This window comes from Chiroxiphia lanceolata, chromosome 8, assembly GCF_009829145.1.
Source record: "Chiroxiphia lanceolata isolate bChiLan1 chromosome 8, bChiLan1.pri, whole genome shotgun sequence".
Lineage (NCBI taxonomy): Eukaryota > Metazoa > Chordata > Aves > Passeriformes > Pipridae > Chiroxiphia > Chiroxiphia lanceolata.
The window spans coordinates 33,871,092-33,890,692 of NC_045644.1; the positions used below are offsets into that span (position 1 = coordinate 33,871,092).

The following is a 19,601-nucleotide window of genomic DNA, read 5'->3' on the forward strand; positions in this document are numbered from 1 at the left end:
ACCCCTAGGTTTTAGAATGTCCTGCAGCAAGGAGTCCCACAGGCTGTTGACATGTGTGGAGCCAGCCACCTTCTTCCCTATCTTTTGCTCTTTGACCCTGTGCCTCCTTGCGTGAACTGTGGTAGAGTAGTGAAAGCGGACGTTTCTTTGGCAAAAACCTCACTGCTTTCTCTCCTCCTAAATATTTGCAACTGCTGCATAACCCTCCCCAGCGTCCTGCTGCTGCTTCCCAGTCACTCTGTCCTGGATTGCTGCTGCTTCCAAATGCAGTCCTTAGGGGGAGTCCAGGTTTCCCAGCCTGGCAGAGCTCTGCTGCACCTTGCGCCCTGTCTGCCTTTGTCTCTAGGGCAGCACATTGACGGTGACTTCTCCTGGTTTGCTTTCTAGATATCTGGCCCCCCCGGACCCCAAGGTCCTCCTGGACCTCCAGTAAGTTTTGAGTGATTCACCTCAGGAGCAAGGCACTGGGAATGGGGGGGATAGAGTGGGAAGTGGCTGGGGGGGATTCTGTGTGGAGAAAACAGGCAGAACCAGTGCACTGTTGAAATGGGAACAAGTTTCACTTCCAAACCCACCCGCAGGGTAGGTCAGAGCTATGATGGGCTGGGTGGGCAAAGAGAGGGGGTTATGTTAGTCTCAGATGAAAGGGAAGACAGTAGTAAGATGGGATGATGGGATTAAAGGGATCAACTGCAGAAATGGTCTTAATAGCACACCTGGCCCCCTGCCAGGGTGTGCTTGGCAAGAGCCTTCTTGTTACCAGATGAGAACAGTACATGAAGTGCCCGTGACACAAATAAAGAGGCCTCTGTGCCCTCAGAAAGCGAAAGCTCTGTACTGAACACTGAGCTGGGATTCCTGGAGTTTAAAGCCCATCCTGAAACGTTACTCATGTCTTGTCTCTCATCCCAAATACAGGGTCTTCAGGGCCTCCCAGGACCTAAGGTAAGGCTGCAAAATATTACATCCTGAAATTTAACTGAAGTTGTCCTAGGTGTTAGAATTCCCTTCAGTAACAACTTCCTAGTGTTCAAATAGTACTTTTCTTCCATCTTTGTAAGAGGACAAATCCCGGATGTTTTCTTGAAGGAAATGGATTAGAAGCTCTCACTTTAGGGCCCAAAGGACTGATCGTTCCCTCCAGTTTTCACCCAGAGAAGTGGGAAGTCACTGGTCTGTGGAAATCTTCCCATGAGAACACAGTTGAAATCTTTACCTGAAGGGTCAAGATCTGTACAGCAGGATGAACATACATCATACATCCCTAAGTAACTGACCTGTAGCTTGAAAGGAGCCTTAAAATTACCCTGTACGTTCTGCTGTAAAGCACTCGAGAACTTCCCTGTCCTTGGTGGTGAGAATCTTTTTAATCTCCGTCTAAATGCTCAGCCCACACTATTGCTTTACCTGCTGTAAAACAGCTCCTAGACAAAAAATAGTTTAAGGAGAGCTGCATCTTTCCTCTGACATTCTGGGCAAAGATTGGAAAATGTGGCAAACATCTTAATTCTTCTGGTTATCCTCAGAATTTGGCCACCAGCACTGTTTGGGCGCTGAAGGGGATGGTGTCCTTATGCTGATTCTCCTTTCCTCCAGGTGTTATTACAGACAGTAATCTGTCTGGTCTATAACTCAGTAGCCACTGCTATCAGGTGGCTGGGAGACTTGTGTAAGAGACTGTGCAAACTTGGTTCTTCTGACACTTCTGTCTCAAAATGCTGCCAAAATAACGTCTTAAAATGCCTCATGAAAAGGAATGAGGGGAAAGAAGCTTTGGGTTACACTTCGAGTTTGTGAGAAAAAAATTATTTAATGTATTGTGTTTTGTTTAATATTGCTATATAGTTCATAATACAGAATTTTAAAAATATAGTTGGGAAAGGAATGATGAAATTATTTTCCCCAAATGTTTAAACTGATGCCTTTACATTTACAAAAATCTTTACAAAGATGACTTCTGCATGATTTTTCTTTGAAGCTTGTAGACACCTCTCATTCACTTTCAATGAATCCACATCTTAAAATGTAAACCCACCCTATCAGATAACTTCTGGTTATTTGTCTATAAATATATATACAGCAACAACAGCAGGGAGAGCAGCACAGGAGTGAGCCCAGTTCCCCTTTCAACATCTTTACTCACAGGGCCTGAATCTCCCCCATCTGCCATTAACTTAGAACAGGTGCTCACACAGGGGGAATTTGACTGACAGTGGTTTTCTTCAAATTGGGCTGAGAATTGGGCTAAAGCATTACTCTGGTGCCTCTTGTATCCCCCCTGCTGCTCCGGGGCTCTCTGAAGGGAGGAATGTTTGTTATATAAGTGCTGTTTTGGTGAGTTTATTTTCTGCTCCATCCTTCCTTTAGGGGGAAGCAGGGATTGATGGAGTGAAAGGAGAGAAGGGTGCCCAGGGTGAAAAAGGAGACAGAGGGCCACTGGGATTACCCGTAAGTATCCAGGAAGCAAACAGCACTTTGTGAGCCAAACTTGTGTCAGCTGTAAAAAGATCCCTCAATAGGAGACGCATGCGGGGATTTGATATGTAAAGACAGAGAGAGAGATGGTCTATAAATAACTGTGCCTTTACTCTGTACAGAGCCTTCAACTTTGAGATCTGTTGAATAGATCAGCCATCACTTTATTTCTTCCTGCTTCTGGGAGGATTGGGAAAAACAAGCAGTAACTTTCCTGGGGGGTTCTCTGCACTTCAGGGCAAAGGGACAAGGCCAGAAACAGAAGTCAGAGATGTGGAAAAGTAAATGCCTTCCCAGCCACTTGTCACCTGGGCCAAGCTTTGTACAAAGCGTGGTGGTTCTCAGTGCACCCAACTTCTTCAATAGCCAAAACATTCCTGTCACTTCTGCTGCGGAATCAGTGCCTTCCCTGCCCTGGCGTGTCCCTGCTGTGTGTGAACTCAGTCCTTTTAGCCTGTGTTAGTGCACTGCTTGGCAGCCAAAGGAATTGTGGCTCAATACATTACAGAGAAACTGCAGGAGCTTTAGATACAAACCTGGGGACTTGGTGAAGCTCTTGGCTCACATCTGCTAAAGCCCGCTGTGTGAGCTGACAGCTGATAATGAGTTAGTCCCACCCAGTTGCTCCACTGGCCCCAAAGCCCTCTCCTCATAAAAAGCACTGGTGGCACAGTACACCCTCTCCCTTTCCTGAATGCCCTGGAATGAGCACTGCAGAGTGCATCTCATGTACTGTGTGACTTTGTTGTCCTGTGTTTGACACCCAGATCCCTTGTCCCTGACTTTGGCTGAAACGTGCGTGTCTTTGTTTGTAAAATGTTTTCCTCCTTTAGTTGTGTTGTAGCAATTCCCTTCCAAAGCCTGAATGCATCCCCACTGAGTCTAGGCCCCCAAGTGAACTCACATGACTGTATTCCTGTGGCTCCAGGCAGAGCCAGTGGGGAGAAAGCAGTACTTTGGGAAGGCCACAACAACCCCATGCAGCACTACAGGCTGGGGACAGAGTGGCTGGAGAGCAGCCAGGCAGAAAGGGACCTGGGAATCTGGATTGACAAGAAGCTGAACATGAGCCAGCAGTGTGCCCAGGTGGCCAAGAAGGCCAATGGCATCCTGGCCTGGATCAGGAACAGTGTGGCCAACAGGTCCAGGGAAGTGATTCTTCCCCAGTACTCAGCACTGGTGAGGTCACACCAGTTCAGGAAGGATATTGAGGGGCTGGAGCACGTTCAGAGAACAGCAGTGAGGCTGGGGAAGGGACTTGAGCACAAGTCCTATGAGGAGAGACCGAGGGAGGTGGGGTTGTTGAGCCTGGAGAAGAGGAGACTCAGGGGAGACCTCATCACTCTACAGCTCCCTGACAGGAGGTTGTAGCCAGGTGGGGATTGGTCTCTTCTCCCACGCAGCGATCAGCAAGACATGAGGGCATGGTCTTAAGCTGTGCCAGGGGAGGTTTAGGTTGGATATTAGGAAGAAATTCTTTACAGAGAGGGTAATCAGGCATTGGAATGGCTGCCAAGGGAAGTGGTAGATTCTCCATCCCTGGAGGTTTTTAAGGTGAGACTGGCTGTGGCATCAGTGCCATGGTCTGGGAACCACAGTGGTAGTGGATCAAGGGTTGGACTTGATGGTCTGGGAGGTCCCTTCCAACCCAGCTGATTCCGTGATTCTATGATCAAATGCAGAGGATTGTGCTGCAGTGAGAAGGCAGAGCCCAGTCCCATGAGAAATAGAAACAGAAGCTTTCTGTGTAGATGGTTATTCCCTCAAGGCTGTGGGGTATCTGGACAGGGGAAGGAGATCCTTGTGACAGTCTGAGAAGAAGATGCCCCAGCAATTGTCCTGAGAAGCTCACCAGCATGGCAGGGAATGTGCTGGCTGCTTCTCCTAGAGCCCCACTAGTCCCCAGGGTCCCTTGGCTTCTTGTGTCACTCTTCCTGAGCTGTGGAGGGGGGAAGGCTCAGAAGTGTCCTCTGGGAAATATTTTGTGTTTGGATCAGCACTATCAGCTGGCCAACCAGGAAGCACAGTTACTGAGCTGCTGGTAAGATCAGACGCTGTGGACCTTGTGTCCCTCCTCAGAGCCACTGAACTCTGTTCCTAAGCTTTGCCATGCCTGATCCTGTGTGTCTTCAGCCTGTAAAACTAAATGCAGTGCCAGACAGGTACTGAACTATTTCAGACTCTGTAAAATCCTGCAGCTGGATCTGTTGCCTTTTCCTCTGTGACTAAGGGCTTGACATGATGCCAGAATTTCAGCCCTGATTGTCTGCAACATGCGGGCGATCTATGGCAATGCAGGTTCCAACTCTGCTGTCACATTGTCCTTTTTGCGATCTGTCACAGAACAGCTGCTTCCCCAGGAGTTTTCTTGGTGGCATTGAGAAAAGGAAATTTACCCACTTTAAGAGGATCTAAAAGTTGCAGGTCAATGTTATATGTATTCAGTGTTTCTGTGTTTTTGTTGGTTTTCTTGTAAGTACCATCACCTGTCCTTGAGATCTTAATTTTTGTTAATTACAAGCATATGTTTGTCTCAAGTCACTGCTTCACTCACCTCTCCCCTCCCCTCTCCTCCTGCCTTGTTTTTGTGAACCCTCCCCGTCTGTTCAGGGTGCTTCAGGTTTAGACGGCAGGCCTGGACCACCGGTGAGTTCCATTTCTCCATTGCCCTATGTTCCTCCTCCCCAGTTCCATGATTTGTTTTGTGTCTTCCAGCCCAGTTCTAGTTTACACCAGGAATAACCTTAATTTGTTCCAAAGCAGGCTTGGGAGGGTGGCTAAACTTAGACTGGGGAGTGATGTCACACACTTGTCTTTTTTGATGCTATGAGTCTGTCTGGATCCTGGGATCACAGCTGCCTTGTTCCACTTTGCCTCAGTAACAAGATGAATGAAACCTCTGCATGGTTCCATGATGTTCTTGTTCTCCTGTCCTCTCTGTCCTGAGGGGTCTCTGTCCTGTAGTTCTCCATGGTAGCCTTGCTTGCTGCCTTTACACAACAGGAGCTCTTCAGTTTTGTCTGAGGTGTAATAACGCCGGAGCGTTCTGTCCTGTGAGCAGGAACGTTTGAGTCAGCTGCTCTGACTTCAGAACAGAACCTGAATGGCAGCTTATACACTCACTTGTTTGGGGATATTGTAGATTTAATTTTATAGATGTGCAAGGGAGACCTCAGTGTATTCCAAGACACTGAGTGATGCTGAAGTGCAGGCAATTAAGATTTCCATGATTGTATGAATTCAAGGAGAGCCTGATTTTTCTTACTTCCTTCACTGCACTGAAGTTGTGTGCTGCATGAGCTACTCCTCCACTTGTATTCTGCGGATCTTAACTTGTCTGAAAACCTCTCCTGATTCACATGAATCATCCTGCTCACATCGGAGGGGTTACTTCAGTGACTAAGGATTGCAGGCTGACATTAAAAAATGCAAACCCCTTTGCCTTAAGGCTTTTAGAAAAAGACTTCTCAAGCCTTGGTTCTTCTTAGGAGGCAGGTAATATGCCTCAAAAGTATCCCTTTATTGAGGCTCCATGATGGAAGTGTAGATCCATACCTGTGTGGTTAGCAAAGTGTGGATGGAGTTCAAGGGGTCTATAAAAGTTGGAAGTGCCCAAATCCTGGTTTTAGCCAGAAGGACTATTGCTGAACTGCTGCACTGCCCACATTGAAGATCAGCTATGGCTGATTCATTTCCCAAAGCTCCAGCAAGTTTCAGGAGCACTGGGAAAGAAGTTCGGTATGCTGGTGGGAGATGGCCCCTGTGTCAAAGGGTTAGGAACACCACTGGGTTTTCCTATTGGCACTACTGGGAGCCTGGTGGAGTGACAGGAATGGCATAGAGGGAACAGAGGGACTGAAGGGTACCCCTCAGTTCACATCTCTGCCTGTGCACCCCTGCATTCCTCGCTGCACCACGGGGTCTGTCACCTTGCATGCACAACTCACTGGCTGCCTGCCACCACATAACCGGATGCTTTCCATTTTGCTCAACTCTGCTGATTCAGGGCGGGGGGGGCAAAGGGAAAATAAGGAAATAAAGGAAAGGAGAATTGCCTAACATAATTCTAAATGGCCTTTATTCTGCTACAGCTTTCAGCCTTGTCTGGTATAAACTAGAGAGAAAGAAATCCTGTCTGTGGAGTTGGTAGAAATGCCTGCTGAAACAATTGTCAAGGAAAGCTTCAAAATTAAAAATAAGGCTCTGTACAGTGGTGCTGGTGTGATCTAACTTAGCAGTTCCCATGTTGTTCAAACTGCCTGTACCAACAACTTCAGATCACCACCAACACTGAAAGCTGTAGTGGTGCAAGGTGCCTTCCACCACCAGACTGTCCTTCCAAGCTGTGCTTTTCCTCAGGGAGCAGCGGTGTGTCCTGGCTTTAATGAGGCCCTTGAATAAAAGCATCCTGATGTGTTTTCCTTCCTACAACTGCAGGGTACTCCAGGACCAATTGGGGTTTCAGGACCAGCAGGACCAAAAGGAGAAAGGGTGAGTTTGCTTCAGAACTGACTGATGTTCTGTAACTTCTCTGCAGATGTGACAGCTCTGAGGAATAGAGGAGATCTAGGCTTTTCCAGAGATGGAACTGCCCTCTCCCTGTGCATACAAGACTCTCAGCTGGACCTCTTTGATCTTTGAGTACCTCATCCTTGGGGGTTTTAGGTGCTTTGAATTGCATCCTTTGCTTTTTCTTCTCCAGTGCTTTGCTCCCTATTTGTACTGAGTAGGAACATAGCAATTTCTACTCTTTTGTCTCCATTTCAGGGCAGTAAAGGAGATCCTGGAGTTGTGGGACCAATGGGGCCAGCAGGGCTTCCTGTAAGTATGGGCATACAAGGGATTTATCTACAGAGCCTGTACCACTGACAGCTGAAGATGCTGCAGAAATCCAGTGTTTGCAATCACAGCTGGGTTGAGTGTAGCTCCAGTTGCAAACCTTTGCTAACAGGGGAGTGACAGAAAGAGCTCAAGAGCAGTGACTCAGAGGGGGGAGGAGGAGGAAGCTGAAGGGAAATTGTTAATTCACCCTGGTCTTCAAGCTACCAAAAGAAGCTGAGTGGGGCTCCCAGGACAGGTATTTTAGTCCAAAATGCTGCTTTGGAGCACATCTGCTTTCACAGCCTGGCTGGGAGAGCCCTGTCCTGTCATTGCAGGGACAAAAGCTGCCTCCAGTGAGGTTAACAAATTCCACTGTTTGGGATTGCTTTTGGAAAAATGGGGCCAGTGTTGGAACTCTAGTGTAATGTAATCATGAAGCTGCTTTAGTGGTTAACACAAAAAAGGAAGTTTGCTGCTTTTATCAAGGACTGCCTTCTCTAAACTAGTTTGTTTTTTATCTGAAGAACCCTTAGAGGAGTAGTGCTGTTACAGCCTGGATGGTCTGATGGAGCAGAGGTTGTCTGCTGGAAAAGTTTTGTTTGTTTGTAACATAAGTGGAAAAAACCCCAAACCCCTGAGCACACATTTTTCTTTTTGAGTGGGAAAACAGTGGGACCTACTTGTTTTAAAATATTTTATGTTGATGCATTTCAGGGTTTACAAGGCCTGCCTGGTGACAAAGGAATCCGGGTAAGTTACCAGGCAAACTTCTTGTACTTAATTACTAACACCTTTACACAGGGACAGCCCAGTTAACTCTGAGCACCTCTAGTAGCCAGCATGTGTTTGTCTGCTAGACCTTCACACAAGTGACTTTGCATACCTGGATTTTAGAAGGTGATACCTGTAGCTTGTCCCATCACCTGGGACATTGTGGCACATCTGTCTGAAGGCTGAAGGAGGGATTTTCTAGTGTGTTCATTGCTGTCACAGCTCTGTTCTCACCGAAGCATGGGACTTCATGTGTAGTTCAGTTAGGCCAGTGTGGTGTGCTTTAGGAAATCCTACTTATCTACTTACTGATGTGTGTGAATTCCCGTGAGAATTAGCTGAGGTGCAGCCACAAATCTTATTTTGGTACTTTTAAATTCCCCCTGAAGCATGAAAAAGAAGGTTGTCCTCTAGCAAACACTCCTCCAGAGAATTTGGAAGATGGAAATTTGGAAAAGATAAATTAAATTTGCCTGCCTTAAAGAGTCAGACATGAAATCTCTTCAGGGATTACCCTGAATAGATAGATATGATGGTGAAGAGTTGGGTCAAAACCAGTAACATGAATGGCAGCCTTTCCATTGTACCACCCGTGTTAATAGAAAGATAAATATTACCAAGAAGTGTATGTTGAGAAGCTCCTTCTTTTTCATCAGGTTTTCTTGCCTGTTAAAGCTCTGAATCTTTTTGATAAAGACACTTGAGAGCTATAGTTGAATATAATTTATATTTAGAAATACAAATGCCTTCTGGATTCGAGTTTTTGTAGGATAACAATTGTCTTAATGTCAAGCAGTTCAATATAGTACAAGTGTGTGTACTCACACAACTCTTCATATGACTCTGGTATCACCTGAATTTATCTGAAAACGTAAATTTTGATAGTGCATGTGCCCATGTGGTGATTTCATTATATGGGTTTGCTTTTGATACATAGTGAGTCCTCCATCTGCAATGGATCTCTGACCTTACTTTGCACAGAAAGGGCAGTTTTGTAAAGAAGCAGCCAACTGGCATCTTAAACTAGGGGAGAAAGGTTCAAGGGAACCCCAAAGTTCTCCCCTTTTTTAATCATTGCATTTCTGGCTTTGCTTCTTAACTTCCTCTTCCCTAACATGTGTTTTGTTTTGTTTTGTTTCATTTGTGTGGCTTCTAAACAAAAAGTAACTTTTAATTCCTAGACTTTTTCAGTTGGTTTTTAAACTGGGTGTCTCAGTTACAGCAGGATCTGTCATTAGCTGTAGATGGAATTTTTCTGAGCTCTGGCATAAAAACAAGTGAAACTGGGAGAAATTGCAACTCCTTGTAGAGGATGAGTTTGAAAGCACGAGTGGGAGGTTGTGCTGGCCCCTTCAAATGTGCATGCACTTTGCATCACTGCAACCCATAATTTGCAATGATGAAAAAGTGTGAGAAACTTGAGAGTGTAAATGGGCAAGTGTGATATTTTAGCAGATGGGATCCTAGAAAATACCCCTTTTCCCACTGAGTAGAGGGGATTCCCCTTACTCCTCCAAAAGTCCCAGGCAATTTGCCAAAATCCTGCCTGTTCCTTTAGGCAGAGCAGGGCTCTTTAAACTCCAGAAATGTTCCTGCTACCCTCTGCTCCGAGTGGGAGATGAGCGTAGCCGTGCCTCGGGCTGTGGTTGTGCCCTGGGTAGGGGTGGGAACAGGCAGAGTTTTGTGTAACCCAGCTGAAAAAGTGGGACCCCTGAACTCATGCTGCCAACCTGATGCCTTCACTCTTATTTTAATGCGTGTGGTTTTTTTTTTTCTTGTGTGTATGTGCCTCTTCCTTGCTCCTCCAGGTCCACCTTTGTCCCCTTTATCCCTCCGTCCTGTTCCGCCTTTCTTCCTGGTTCCTTCCTCCTTCCTCCAGAGCAACCCATGGCGCACTTTTCCTGGATTATCCTCTCCATTCCTGCTCTTGGCTCTGGGTGACTTCTCCTCATTGCCTCTCCTCTCCCATCCATTTCTCTTGCTTTGGGTTTAATGCCTTTTTTTTTTTTTTCCCCAAGAAACAGCATCCCATGCTGTCTGACTTTATCCCTTAATTCCTTAAGTGCTCGCTACAAGTTCAGAGTTCAGTTCCCTGTGCAGCAGCTCCTTCCCCTGTTTCATGCTCAGCAGCTCTGAGGATTTTGTGTTATACAGAAAGATTTGGTATAGATGTAACTGGCAAATACCATGCTATACCCTTGTGCTGCCAGGTAAGAGGGTCAGGGAGCAGCTGCTGCCCTGTGGCTGTGCTAGTCCCTGGTCTAACAGGTTTTTTGGGAGAACACCACTCAGAGCATCCTAAGGGGCATCCAGGTTGTATGGACTCTCAGGGCTGAGTACTTCCTTTATTCCCTGGCAGAGAGTTCTCTGAGTGAGACTTTCATTAAGAATGAGAATTCAGAGTGGTAAGAAAAGCATCTTAGTGCCATCCCCGAGCTGGAGTGGCAGAGGAGGGACCTTCCCAGCCAGCTGCAGATTGAGATGGGGTGGCACACTGCTGGCCAGAGGGGTGTTTGCCCATCCTGTGTGTCTGGGGTCAGCATGTTCCCTGATGTACCTCTCTCTGGAGTGTGGGAAGCCCCAAGAAGTCCTCTGATGATCCCTTTGATGCTGAGCCCTCCCAGTCTGTCAATGTGGGACTGCAGCCACAGCCAGTGTGTTTATGCAGCTCAGTTCCAGCTCAGCAGCTTTTCACTTAACATCTCAAATGGAGATTTTTCTTCTTTTAAAATGTTTCCTAAATGTTTATCTTTTTTTTAAACTGTCGCTGACATTTATTTGAAATGGATGATCCTAAAGCTTTTGTGTATTCTTTTTTTCTCGGACTAAACTATTATTTACAGGGGGAGAGGGGCAAGAAAGGCTCTAGAGGGTCTAAAGGGGATAAGGGAGACCAAGGAGCACCTGGATTAGATGCACCCTGTCCGTTGGTATGTTCTGTTTCATCAAATGTATTGTTTTAAGATGTGTTGATGGGGAAGACAGAAGGAAATCATAACATAAATAGTGGTCTTGCAAAAGTACAACACTTGGATAAGGCCTGGCTGGGTTCCCACCTCAGCCTGTGGCAAAGCTGCTTTCTCCAGGGGGAGAACCCCTGATCTGCTGAGTGACCACAGTTATGTTCCTTCCTCTTCCAGAGCCCACTGAGGTTTGGGGTACATGGGGGTGTCCCATGTGCTGGAAACCCAGGGCTTTCTCCTTTGTGGATAGAGCCCTGTCTCCTTTGCTGCCAGTTGCAGCTCTTCTCTGAGATGGTCAGTGTGATCCTGTCTACGAGATGGCAAAACTGGAATGCTGGTTCCCCTGCCTCGGAATAACGGCCAGCTGATGGGACGGCCTGAGAGCACACGGGGCACTTGAGCTGCAGCACCCAGAGGAAAAACAAATCTCACTTATCCTAAATGGGATGTGTGTCTGTCAAAACAGATTGGCTATAAATCTAGGCAAATTAATGAATATAGGAATATGTGTACACTTTTATCTAAACTCATATGCTGCAGCAAATTCTGCCAAAAATCTGTATCAGTGCCACAAATCCCAGGAGTACCTGTGGATCACGCAGCTAGAAATCCAGCTGCTGGGTTTCCTAGTGAGGATCAGAGGAAGGGACGATTCTGAAACTGAGGAAACGCCATTCCCATCCTCTCAGCTTCAGCTCAGAGAAGCATCTCCTGGCTCACAGATCATGGAAAACCCAAAAGGAAACTGCTGGTGCTGCTGATTATCTAAGTGTGCAGACAGCCGTGTGCTGGGTGTGCAGCAGAGTGCCCTGTGAGGGTCCCGGTGGGGGCTCGGCCGCCCCCCGTGACACGGAGCTGGCAGTGACTGAAATAACAACAGTGGTTGATTTCATGAACAGGGTCTCCGAGGTTTTAAAGGCGAGAAGGGTGAGCCGGGGTTACCTGGGCTGGACGGCCTGGATGCCCCATGCCCATTGGTATGGCCTACCTTCCCTTTCCTGCATGCTCGTTTGCTTTTTGGGTCTTGGGTGCTATTTCTGATACCTCCAAATAGCTGCATGCCCTAGAAACACCTGGCAGCTCCTTCCTTACCTGTCTCCATCCTCCCTTCCTCACATTGCTGCTGTTAGAACCAGGCCCTTCCCTTCATGCTGTGATTCCCAGCTGCTGCCAGCACTACTTTGTGGCATGAGGAAAAACAGTGGGAATGCAGATTTATTTACAACTGCTTCACTTCTTCCTTTGCCTTCCCTTTGGCAACTTCCACTAAATCAGCCTATGCAGACCCAGCTCTGCACTGGCTTTGCTTCCTTGCGAGGAGCTGTGATGCTCGTGTCCTTCATTAACTCTAAGTGCTTGTGTGTGGTAGGCACGGCCTGATGTGGCTCTGTATTGCCTCAGTCACCCCCTACAATAAGATGACTGAAAATAATAGTTATCCTGTTAGCAAGCCCATGTGAAACATATTAACGGGACACTTAGCCTCCCTGCGAGATAATTCCTATTTATGACTCTCCCCAGAAGTCCAAATTGTACTCATAGTGGCAAAAAAACTTGCGTGTTTCCCAACATCCAACTTAAGTCATAAAATGATTATTGTACTAGTGCCTGATCTAGCCCAAGTGCTGTAAGTCAAAGGTCTTCAGGAACACTTAATCTCAACTGATTTCAAAGTGTCCCCCTAAACATCACCCATTTATTAATTTTCTCTGAGATTTTCTGGAGATGTGTCGTTCAGGTGAGGTTTTTGCTCCCTACAACAGTCTCAACATCTCCATGATACACAGAAACTACTGCCCTTCTGGCCTACTTGGCATGACAAAGTTTGCTTGAGGATGGTCCGTCTAAGCTCCCTTAAGGATGTTTGATGCCATTTACAAGGGATGGAAGGTCTGTTAGTTCAGCTAGCTGGAAAAATGCTCCCAAAGCAAAAAGCCACATTTAGTTTGGAAGGTTTTCTTAGTTCTCCCGGGGAGAAAAAAAAGCTGTGAAATTGCCATTAAAAGCCTTTGTTATTTGAGCTTTGTGAAGAGCTAACCAGTTTTCCTCCCACCACCCCCTCCATTGGGCACTGCTGTGTCCTCTTTGGAGCATTGACTCTAGCAGTGGCCACTGGTGAAGTCTCAGTTGCTGCTCTGTAAATTCTGGGTAGTAGAAAGAAACTTCTGCCAGTCCCACAGGTGAAACCAGACCTGCCCAGAAAGGAGGAAAACCACAGAGCCATGTGTTCTGCCTCCTGGTGGTCATAGCCAGGTTTCTATGGAGTAAGTTTTGGCTGAGTAAGGCACCTGATTCCCAATCCCTGTAAGGATTCCACGGGTGCCTGGCAGACCACCCCTCTGTTTGTGTCACTGCTCCCCATGAGGATTCACCCCACATGGCCATGTTGGAACACACACTTCTTGTCATTCCTATTTTTGTTAAGGGAAACTTGCCAGAAAATCTGATGAAATACAGATGCCATTATTTTTTTATATATAGTGTTCTGGCATGCGAGCTAGCTTGGGAACGTGAATAAGCATGTTTTTGGATCCAACTAGGTTAAAAGCTTAGCATCCAGCTGACACATCCACGTATGTAACTTATGGAGGCTGTGAACTAACGCTTTGCACATCTGAGATATGTGGAAGGAGATCCTTGATGCTAATACGCATGTCACGTTTCCGTTCTCAGCACATTCGCCTGCAACAAACACTTCCTCGTGACCCTGGTCTTCCTTTGATCCCTAAGCTGTAACTCCCTGGCCTCCCATTCCTTCATACACCTAACTTCCCATCTCCTCCTGCGCTGCACTACACCAGTCATTCTTACCACCATCAGTGTACCAATGGGAACACCGCAATATGCCCAGTAATTAACTGGTAACTCCATATTTCCACATGGGGAGGGAAGAGGAGGAGACAGCACACGGAGACCACAGTCCAAAAAATGCATTTGAAAAGCAATATTGTTGTGGCAATGTTCAGTTCATCAGGCCCCTGAAAGTGCATCTCTGTTAAATAGTTTGTTTCTCAGTATACTACTGTGCATTTGCTTTTCTGTTTGTATTGGTTTTGGTTTTCCTGGGGAAGAGTGAGATAGCCTATAAATGGGCCACATGGACACAGCACAGGTGTTTGATTTCTCATGTCAGAGATGTATCTCCTTACCTCTGACTTCACCTCCTGCTCAAGAGCACCTTAGCACTGACATAACATCCTGTTTTCTCCTGTCAAACAGGGCTTCACAGAGATGATATGAATGGCAGCCACTCACAAAAGCCTTTCCCAACCATGGGGTCTCCATCTTTTAGTAGCACGGCCCTTAAAGTGTCCAACCTTCTTCAACATTAAACAAAAATTAAAAAATAATAATGACAATAACACACCCCCCTGGGGCTGTGCAGCCCAAGACATTGGGGTTGCAGAGATGCTGGGGAATATTCACGGAAATCCCACTGCTGTTATTGAAGCCCAAGACCCTTTTCAGGGAGTCAGCTGAGACATCCTGAACCAGCACAGGCACTGCCCAGCTGCTTGCCTTCTTAATTTCTCTGGAGTGGGATCTCCTCAGAGGCAAGAGGGGACAGCTGGGCAGGATCTCACATGACAAAGCAAACCCTTTAGCAAACAGGGCAGAAAGGAAATGGAGGTTTTTTATAGACCTTCCTCAGGATCAGAGGTTAGTGCTGACTCTGGGGTTTGCTTATAACCTCAGCACTACAGAGCCAAGCATTAGGACACAGACCCACCACCTCGCACTTTCCACTGCCTTCCTTCCTCCTTCCTTCACGGAAGCCTGGATAAACTATTCCTTGAGGAAGAACGAGAACAAGCCTACAGATCTCATGTGCGTAAGTCCCTTGCATAGCCTGAGGCCTCTGCCCTCTTCAGCCCCAGCCCTTGCTTCAGGTTCTTTGAGCCAGAAGTCCAGGTCACTCCAAAAGGCTGAGGAATATCTCAGACTATTCCTCCAGCCCTGATTCACACTGTTTGTTGCAGCTGTTATAGTTAACCCACGCCTTTTTTCCTCCATCTCTGCCCTACTGTCTGTGTCTAAACTGCTATTTCATCCATCTCTTTTTCAGGGGGAAGATGGGCTTCCAGTTCAAGGCTGCTGGAATAAGGTAAAATAATCTTGGAAATGCTGCTGTGCTGAGTTGGCAGTGCCGTGTGTTCTGCTAGTGTTTTCCAATGAGTCTGGTTAAGAGCAAAAGAGGTGTGGAGGCGTGGATGGGATTTCCAGGACTGTACCCCTGTGCTGGTTTAAAGGTAAACTGGCAGGGGAAATGAACTCAACTCAAAGGAGAGATTATAAATCAGAATAACAATTTAATAAAATACTGCAATAACTACGATTATACAGACAAACAGTTGGTTTTAACCCACAAAACCCAAATGTATAACCCAGCACCCTGGGGCATGAACAGAGTGGTGTTCGTTGGGCCCCCTGAGTCCAAAGTGAAAGGAGAGGGAAAAACCTGTTGGTGGGGGTGCTGTTGCAGTCTGGTCAAGCGTGGTGATTGCAGTCCAGTTGAGTGGTGATCTGCAGTCTTCCTCTGGATCCCACGAGTGGTTAAAAGAGTCCCAAGACTCCAAGATTATATATCCTCCAGTTCAGGCAGGAATGCCCAGTACATCCCTCAGGGCGGGGAGTTCCACAATGGGTGTGAGGACAGGAGCATCCTCCTGTCTCGCAGGCCTCTTAACACCCAGTTTATAGCCTGAGGAGTCACGGCTGCTCTGGGCAGGTGGTGTAAATGGTCTATTGATAACAGTTTCTGGGAGATGGCATGGAAGGCTCTAGAATACACAGTTTTGGGTTACACCCATACAGTGATGAACTGGTCCCAGCTGTTCTAACTAGGACAACCCCTGAAAAGCAGCAACCAAAACTCCTCCTTGTTTGCGTATCACGGTACAGCTCTATCTGCTACAAAGGAGAGAACTATATGTGTGGCCTTTGAGCTGCCTGGCCCCAAAGTGCTCTAATCCTTGCACAAAGATGAGATTTCCACATGGATTCCCTCAGACCCCCTGGGGTCTGGCCCACCTTCAGCACCTGTTGTGGGTGTAAATGCCAGGTCCTCAAGCTGCAATGGTGGGAAGATGGTGGAGGCAGAGTGAGCCCAAGCTGAACCTCCCGCCCTCACTCAGGGAAGTGGGAAGGATCCCTGCTGAGATTCCCATTGCTCTTCCTCCTGGAGCCAGCTTCCCTAATGCTGTCCTTCCCTCCACGCCTTGTGAGCTGGCATTAACACTTGGTATTGAGTTGTCACTAACACTCGTTTGTGTTTTCTTTTGCAGTGATGATTCTAACCTGGACTGGCCTGTGTGTGTTACTGTACATAGGATATTTATTTTTATACAGTGTTCTTCTCCAAAATGCCAAAAGTTATGCATTTTTACAAATTATCAAAAAGCCGCATATTTTTTTGTACAGAAAATACTAGATTTTTTCCCCCCTGTTTGTCAGTTCTCCGTATGATTCTATGTCTGCATTTTGCTTGTTTTGTCATGGAGTACAGCTGTAATATTTACATGATACTTGTGCACACATGATGAATATAGGAACTTAATAAATTATTGCATTAAAGATGCCCGAAGGAACTGCCCTGTATAGATTTAAAGGTCATTTTCATTTTCCAAGCTGGGTCAATCAAGAATATTTCAAAATATTATGTATTTTTTATTAAAGTGAAATATAAACAGTTTTGTTGCGACTGAATTAAAGTGTTGCTGAAAAACCTACTGGTAGTCACCGTGCACTGGGAACGTAAAGACTCCATGATTTATAATTATCCTCCTATGGGCTGGAATAACGCTCATGACAATGAGCCCTGGCTGGCAAGAAATTCTAACCCCTTTCTAAATTGTAGGCGTGCAAGTAGCTCAGTGAAAACCTCATTTAAAATTAAGCATAACGCAGCATTCCTCGATGATATCCTAATGAATGCTTGTTAGAGAAATCAATCCACGTGGCTTTTCAAAACATTAACCAAAGGTCACATGCAGATTTGCAGTGTGCCATTACAATTTGCATCTGTACATCTTAATTATCCGTCCTGACCTACCCTTGTTGATGTCTCAAGTCTAAACTACCCAGAAAGGAAAGTACTGCCAGGCTAAAGTGACTATTGCAATATGCTTTCCTTAGAAAACGAGTGGAAGCCTAAATCCATTCCCTAAAACATGTCCACTGGCATTGGCCCTTCACGTAGGGGGAAGGGCAGTGGGCAACCCGGGAGATTCAGGGGGAAGCCACCATGTTTAACGATCCCAAGGGAGAAACGTGAGTGGTGGTTCATTAGTGAGCCTGATCCACTCAAGTCCTGCTCTTTGCATGATGCTGCCACTGAGACAGGAGTTGGCCTTCTCCTGGCTGCAGCTGTGCCAGCTGGAGTGGTCCCCACCACCACCCCTTCTGTACTCGGCTACGCTGCTCAATTATTCATCTGTTCATAAACCGTTCGTTAGTTATTTTCCAGATGATTCCATACAGTCTTTTAGCACCATCAGAGTCAAGTGACGGGGTATAAGGGATGAACTTCCCTGGTACACAGGGACTGCCCAAGGAACCCAGTGCAGCCCCTGACTGCTGCAACCCATCTGTCACCTCACCCTTTCAGAAATTTATTGAATTTCATCTAAAAACCAGTGAGGTCCCCTCCCTCCCCACCCCGCAGGCTGTTCCGACTCAAGTGCTCTCGCGGTTAGGAAACTCCTTGCAACTTTCAACCTAAACTAATTCATGGTATTTACAGCCATTTCTTCTCGTGCCAACATTGTCTTTGGGATGGAACTTTTCCATGCATGATGTTTTCGTGAGATGCTTGGGGTTCTGGAGCTGAAATGGCACAGAAGGAAAATGAACCACAGAGCCATGAGGGATTCTTGTTGGTTTTCTCAGTAATAGCTATCATTAATATAAGCCCCAGCTCCCTGTTACAAGGCTTTGCAGCTGTGGAGCTGAGCTAATTGGAACAGCCAGTGTTCCAGTCGTGTTTTAATTGCTCACCTGTTAAACAAGGCAATTCCTAAAGACCCAGATGGGTACACTGGGGGTACTTTGGGTTTGGGAGTTCGTAGCAGCAGTGAATTTCTACTCTGATCTTGAAGCATTCAGCTGCAAGGTAGAAGGTTTGAATGCTTCACCCCTTCTAAAAATGCTGGCTATCCTTAATCCTCGACAACTTACAGATCCCTAGGAGAATGTGCCAATGCTTCCTGTCCTCTTTGGTCTCTGTAGAGTGTTTTTGTTTTGTAGCTGGTATTTGTGATTGCACTGCATGGGGTTGTTGTTGCTTGGTTTTATCTGATCCAAAAGCAAAGTGCACATCTGTAACCTTGCCCTGGCACAGCTACTGAAAGATCAAGGACTTCTGAGGTGATACTGTACCTGTTTTATTTCTTGAGCTGTTTTTTGACTGATACATTTGTGAGAAAGCTCTTGCCTGAGGTGCAGGAGGCCTTGAAATGTAGTTGCCAGAACTCTTGAAAGTACCTGACTTGGGTCAGCAAAGACTTACCTGTTTCTGGGGGAAATGTGTAAGGCACCCACTCACCCGTCCTAAAGGCGGGAACATGGTGACAAATGTTCCCTGTGGTTGCTGCAGCCACAGCCTGGGATTTTAACTGAAGTAGATGAGTGAACATTTTGGATTGCTCTTCCTACAGCCCCCGTACTAACACAATCCCATCAGCCACTGGGATAGACCGAGGGTCAGTGACACCACACTGATCCGCTGCTCTTCCCAAACCTGAGCACTTTGCATGTCAAGAGAAACCCAAACGGTGGCAGCGGGGTTTGCACCACCCTGAGTGTGACAGTTTCCTTTCAGGGTCTGTCCCTACTAAAACCTGTAACCTGATTACTGTTGATTCTGCCTGGCTGTTTTCACATGAAACACTTTGTCTGCCACTTCAAGGGTCAAACTCCTTGGCTGATAGCCAGAAAGTGAGTCTGAGGGTGGAGAAGCTTGAGAAATGGCAGCAGAGTGAAAGGAGAAGGAGGACCTTCCTGAAGATTTGCTGGAGATGTTTTGCAAGTTGCCTCCCTGGAGCCTGGGAAGAGTTGTTGAGCTGCGCACCAGGAATGTGCCTGCTTGGGGCTGCGGGAGCTCGGCATGCCAGCGCTTTCTGCTTTGCTCTCCCTTCTCCCAGAGGCCAGAGGCAGGGGTCGAAAATGACACCATTTATATTCTTTTCCTTTGGTCATTTTCACTTCATTCGACTTTTGTGGTCAGACTCTTCAGATGAAGAATTAGGCTCGTTTTCCAGCAGCGGCTGCATAAATGAGTGCAAGACATAGACAATATTTCTGGGGTGGGGGGGGATCCTTTGATCTGAGAGAAATCTTTCTTGAACGGTTCTCTTTAGGAGAAGCAGAGAACCCCCTGTGTTCAGCTCAGAGTGCTGCTCAGAGAGGACACGATCACACTTTTTGCTTTTGTTTCTGGTTACCAGGTGACAGACTTCCACCTGTATATCACTGATGATTCCATCTTTAACCTTTTCATCACAAACTTTCTTCTCCTGTGAAATTATGAGGAAATGACATTGTTTTTTGGGTATTTTTTTTAACTGCTCTGGA

The 19,601-nt window shown here is 46.6% G+C and overlaps 1 protein-coding gene across 15 annotated transcripts in view; it reads left to right on the forward strand.

The window, feature by feature from the left end:
* The window catches only part of COL13A1 (collagen type XIII alpha 1 chain), an 86,701-nt gene extending 69,946 nt beyond the window's left edge, over window positions 1–16,755 (forward strand). For 14 of the 15 annotated variants that reach the window (XM_032694372.1, XM_032694371.1, XM_032694370.1 and 11 more), the window contains 10 exons: window positions 388–429; window positions 919–945; window positions 2,368–2,448; window positions 5,086–5,121; window positions 6,913–6,966; window positions 7,243–7,296; window positions 8,011–8,046; window positions 10,911–10,997; window positions 15,097–15,135; window positions 16,316–16,755. In XM_032694372.1, the coding sequence (XP_032550263.1) occupies window positions 388–429; window positions 919–945; window positions 2,368–2,448; window positions 5,086–5,121; window positions 6,913–6,966; window positions 7,243–7,296; window positions 8,011–8,046; window positions 10,911–10,997; window positions 15,097–15,135; window positions 16,316–16,318 (459 nt within the window). In that variant the 3' untranslated portion in view covers window positions 16,319–16,755. The remainder of the gene's footprint in view (window positions 1–387; window positions 430–918; window positions 946–2,367; window positions 2,449–5,085; window positions 5,122–6,912; window positions 6,967–7,242; window positions 7,297–8,010; window positions 8,047–10,910; window positions 10,998–15,096; window positions 15,136–16,315) is intronic. The other variant, XM_032694374.1, reaches the window with a different exon arrangement.
* The last annotated feature ends 2,846 nt before the right edge of the window (window positions 16,756–19,601 follow it).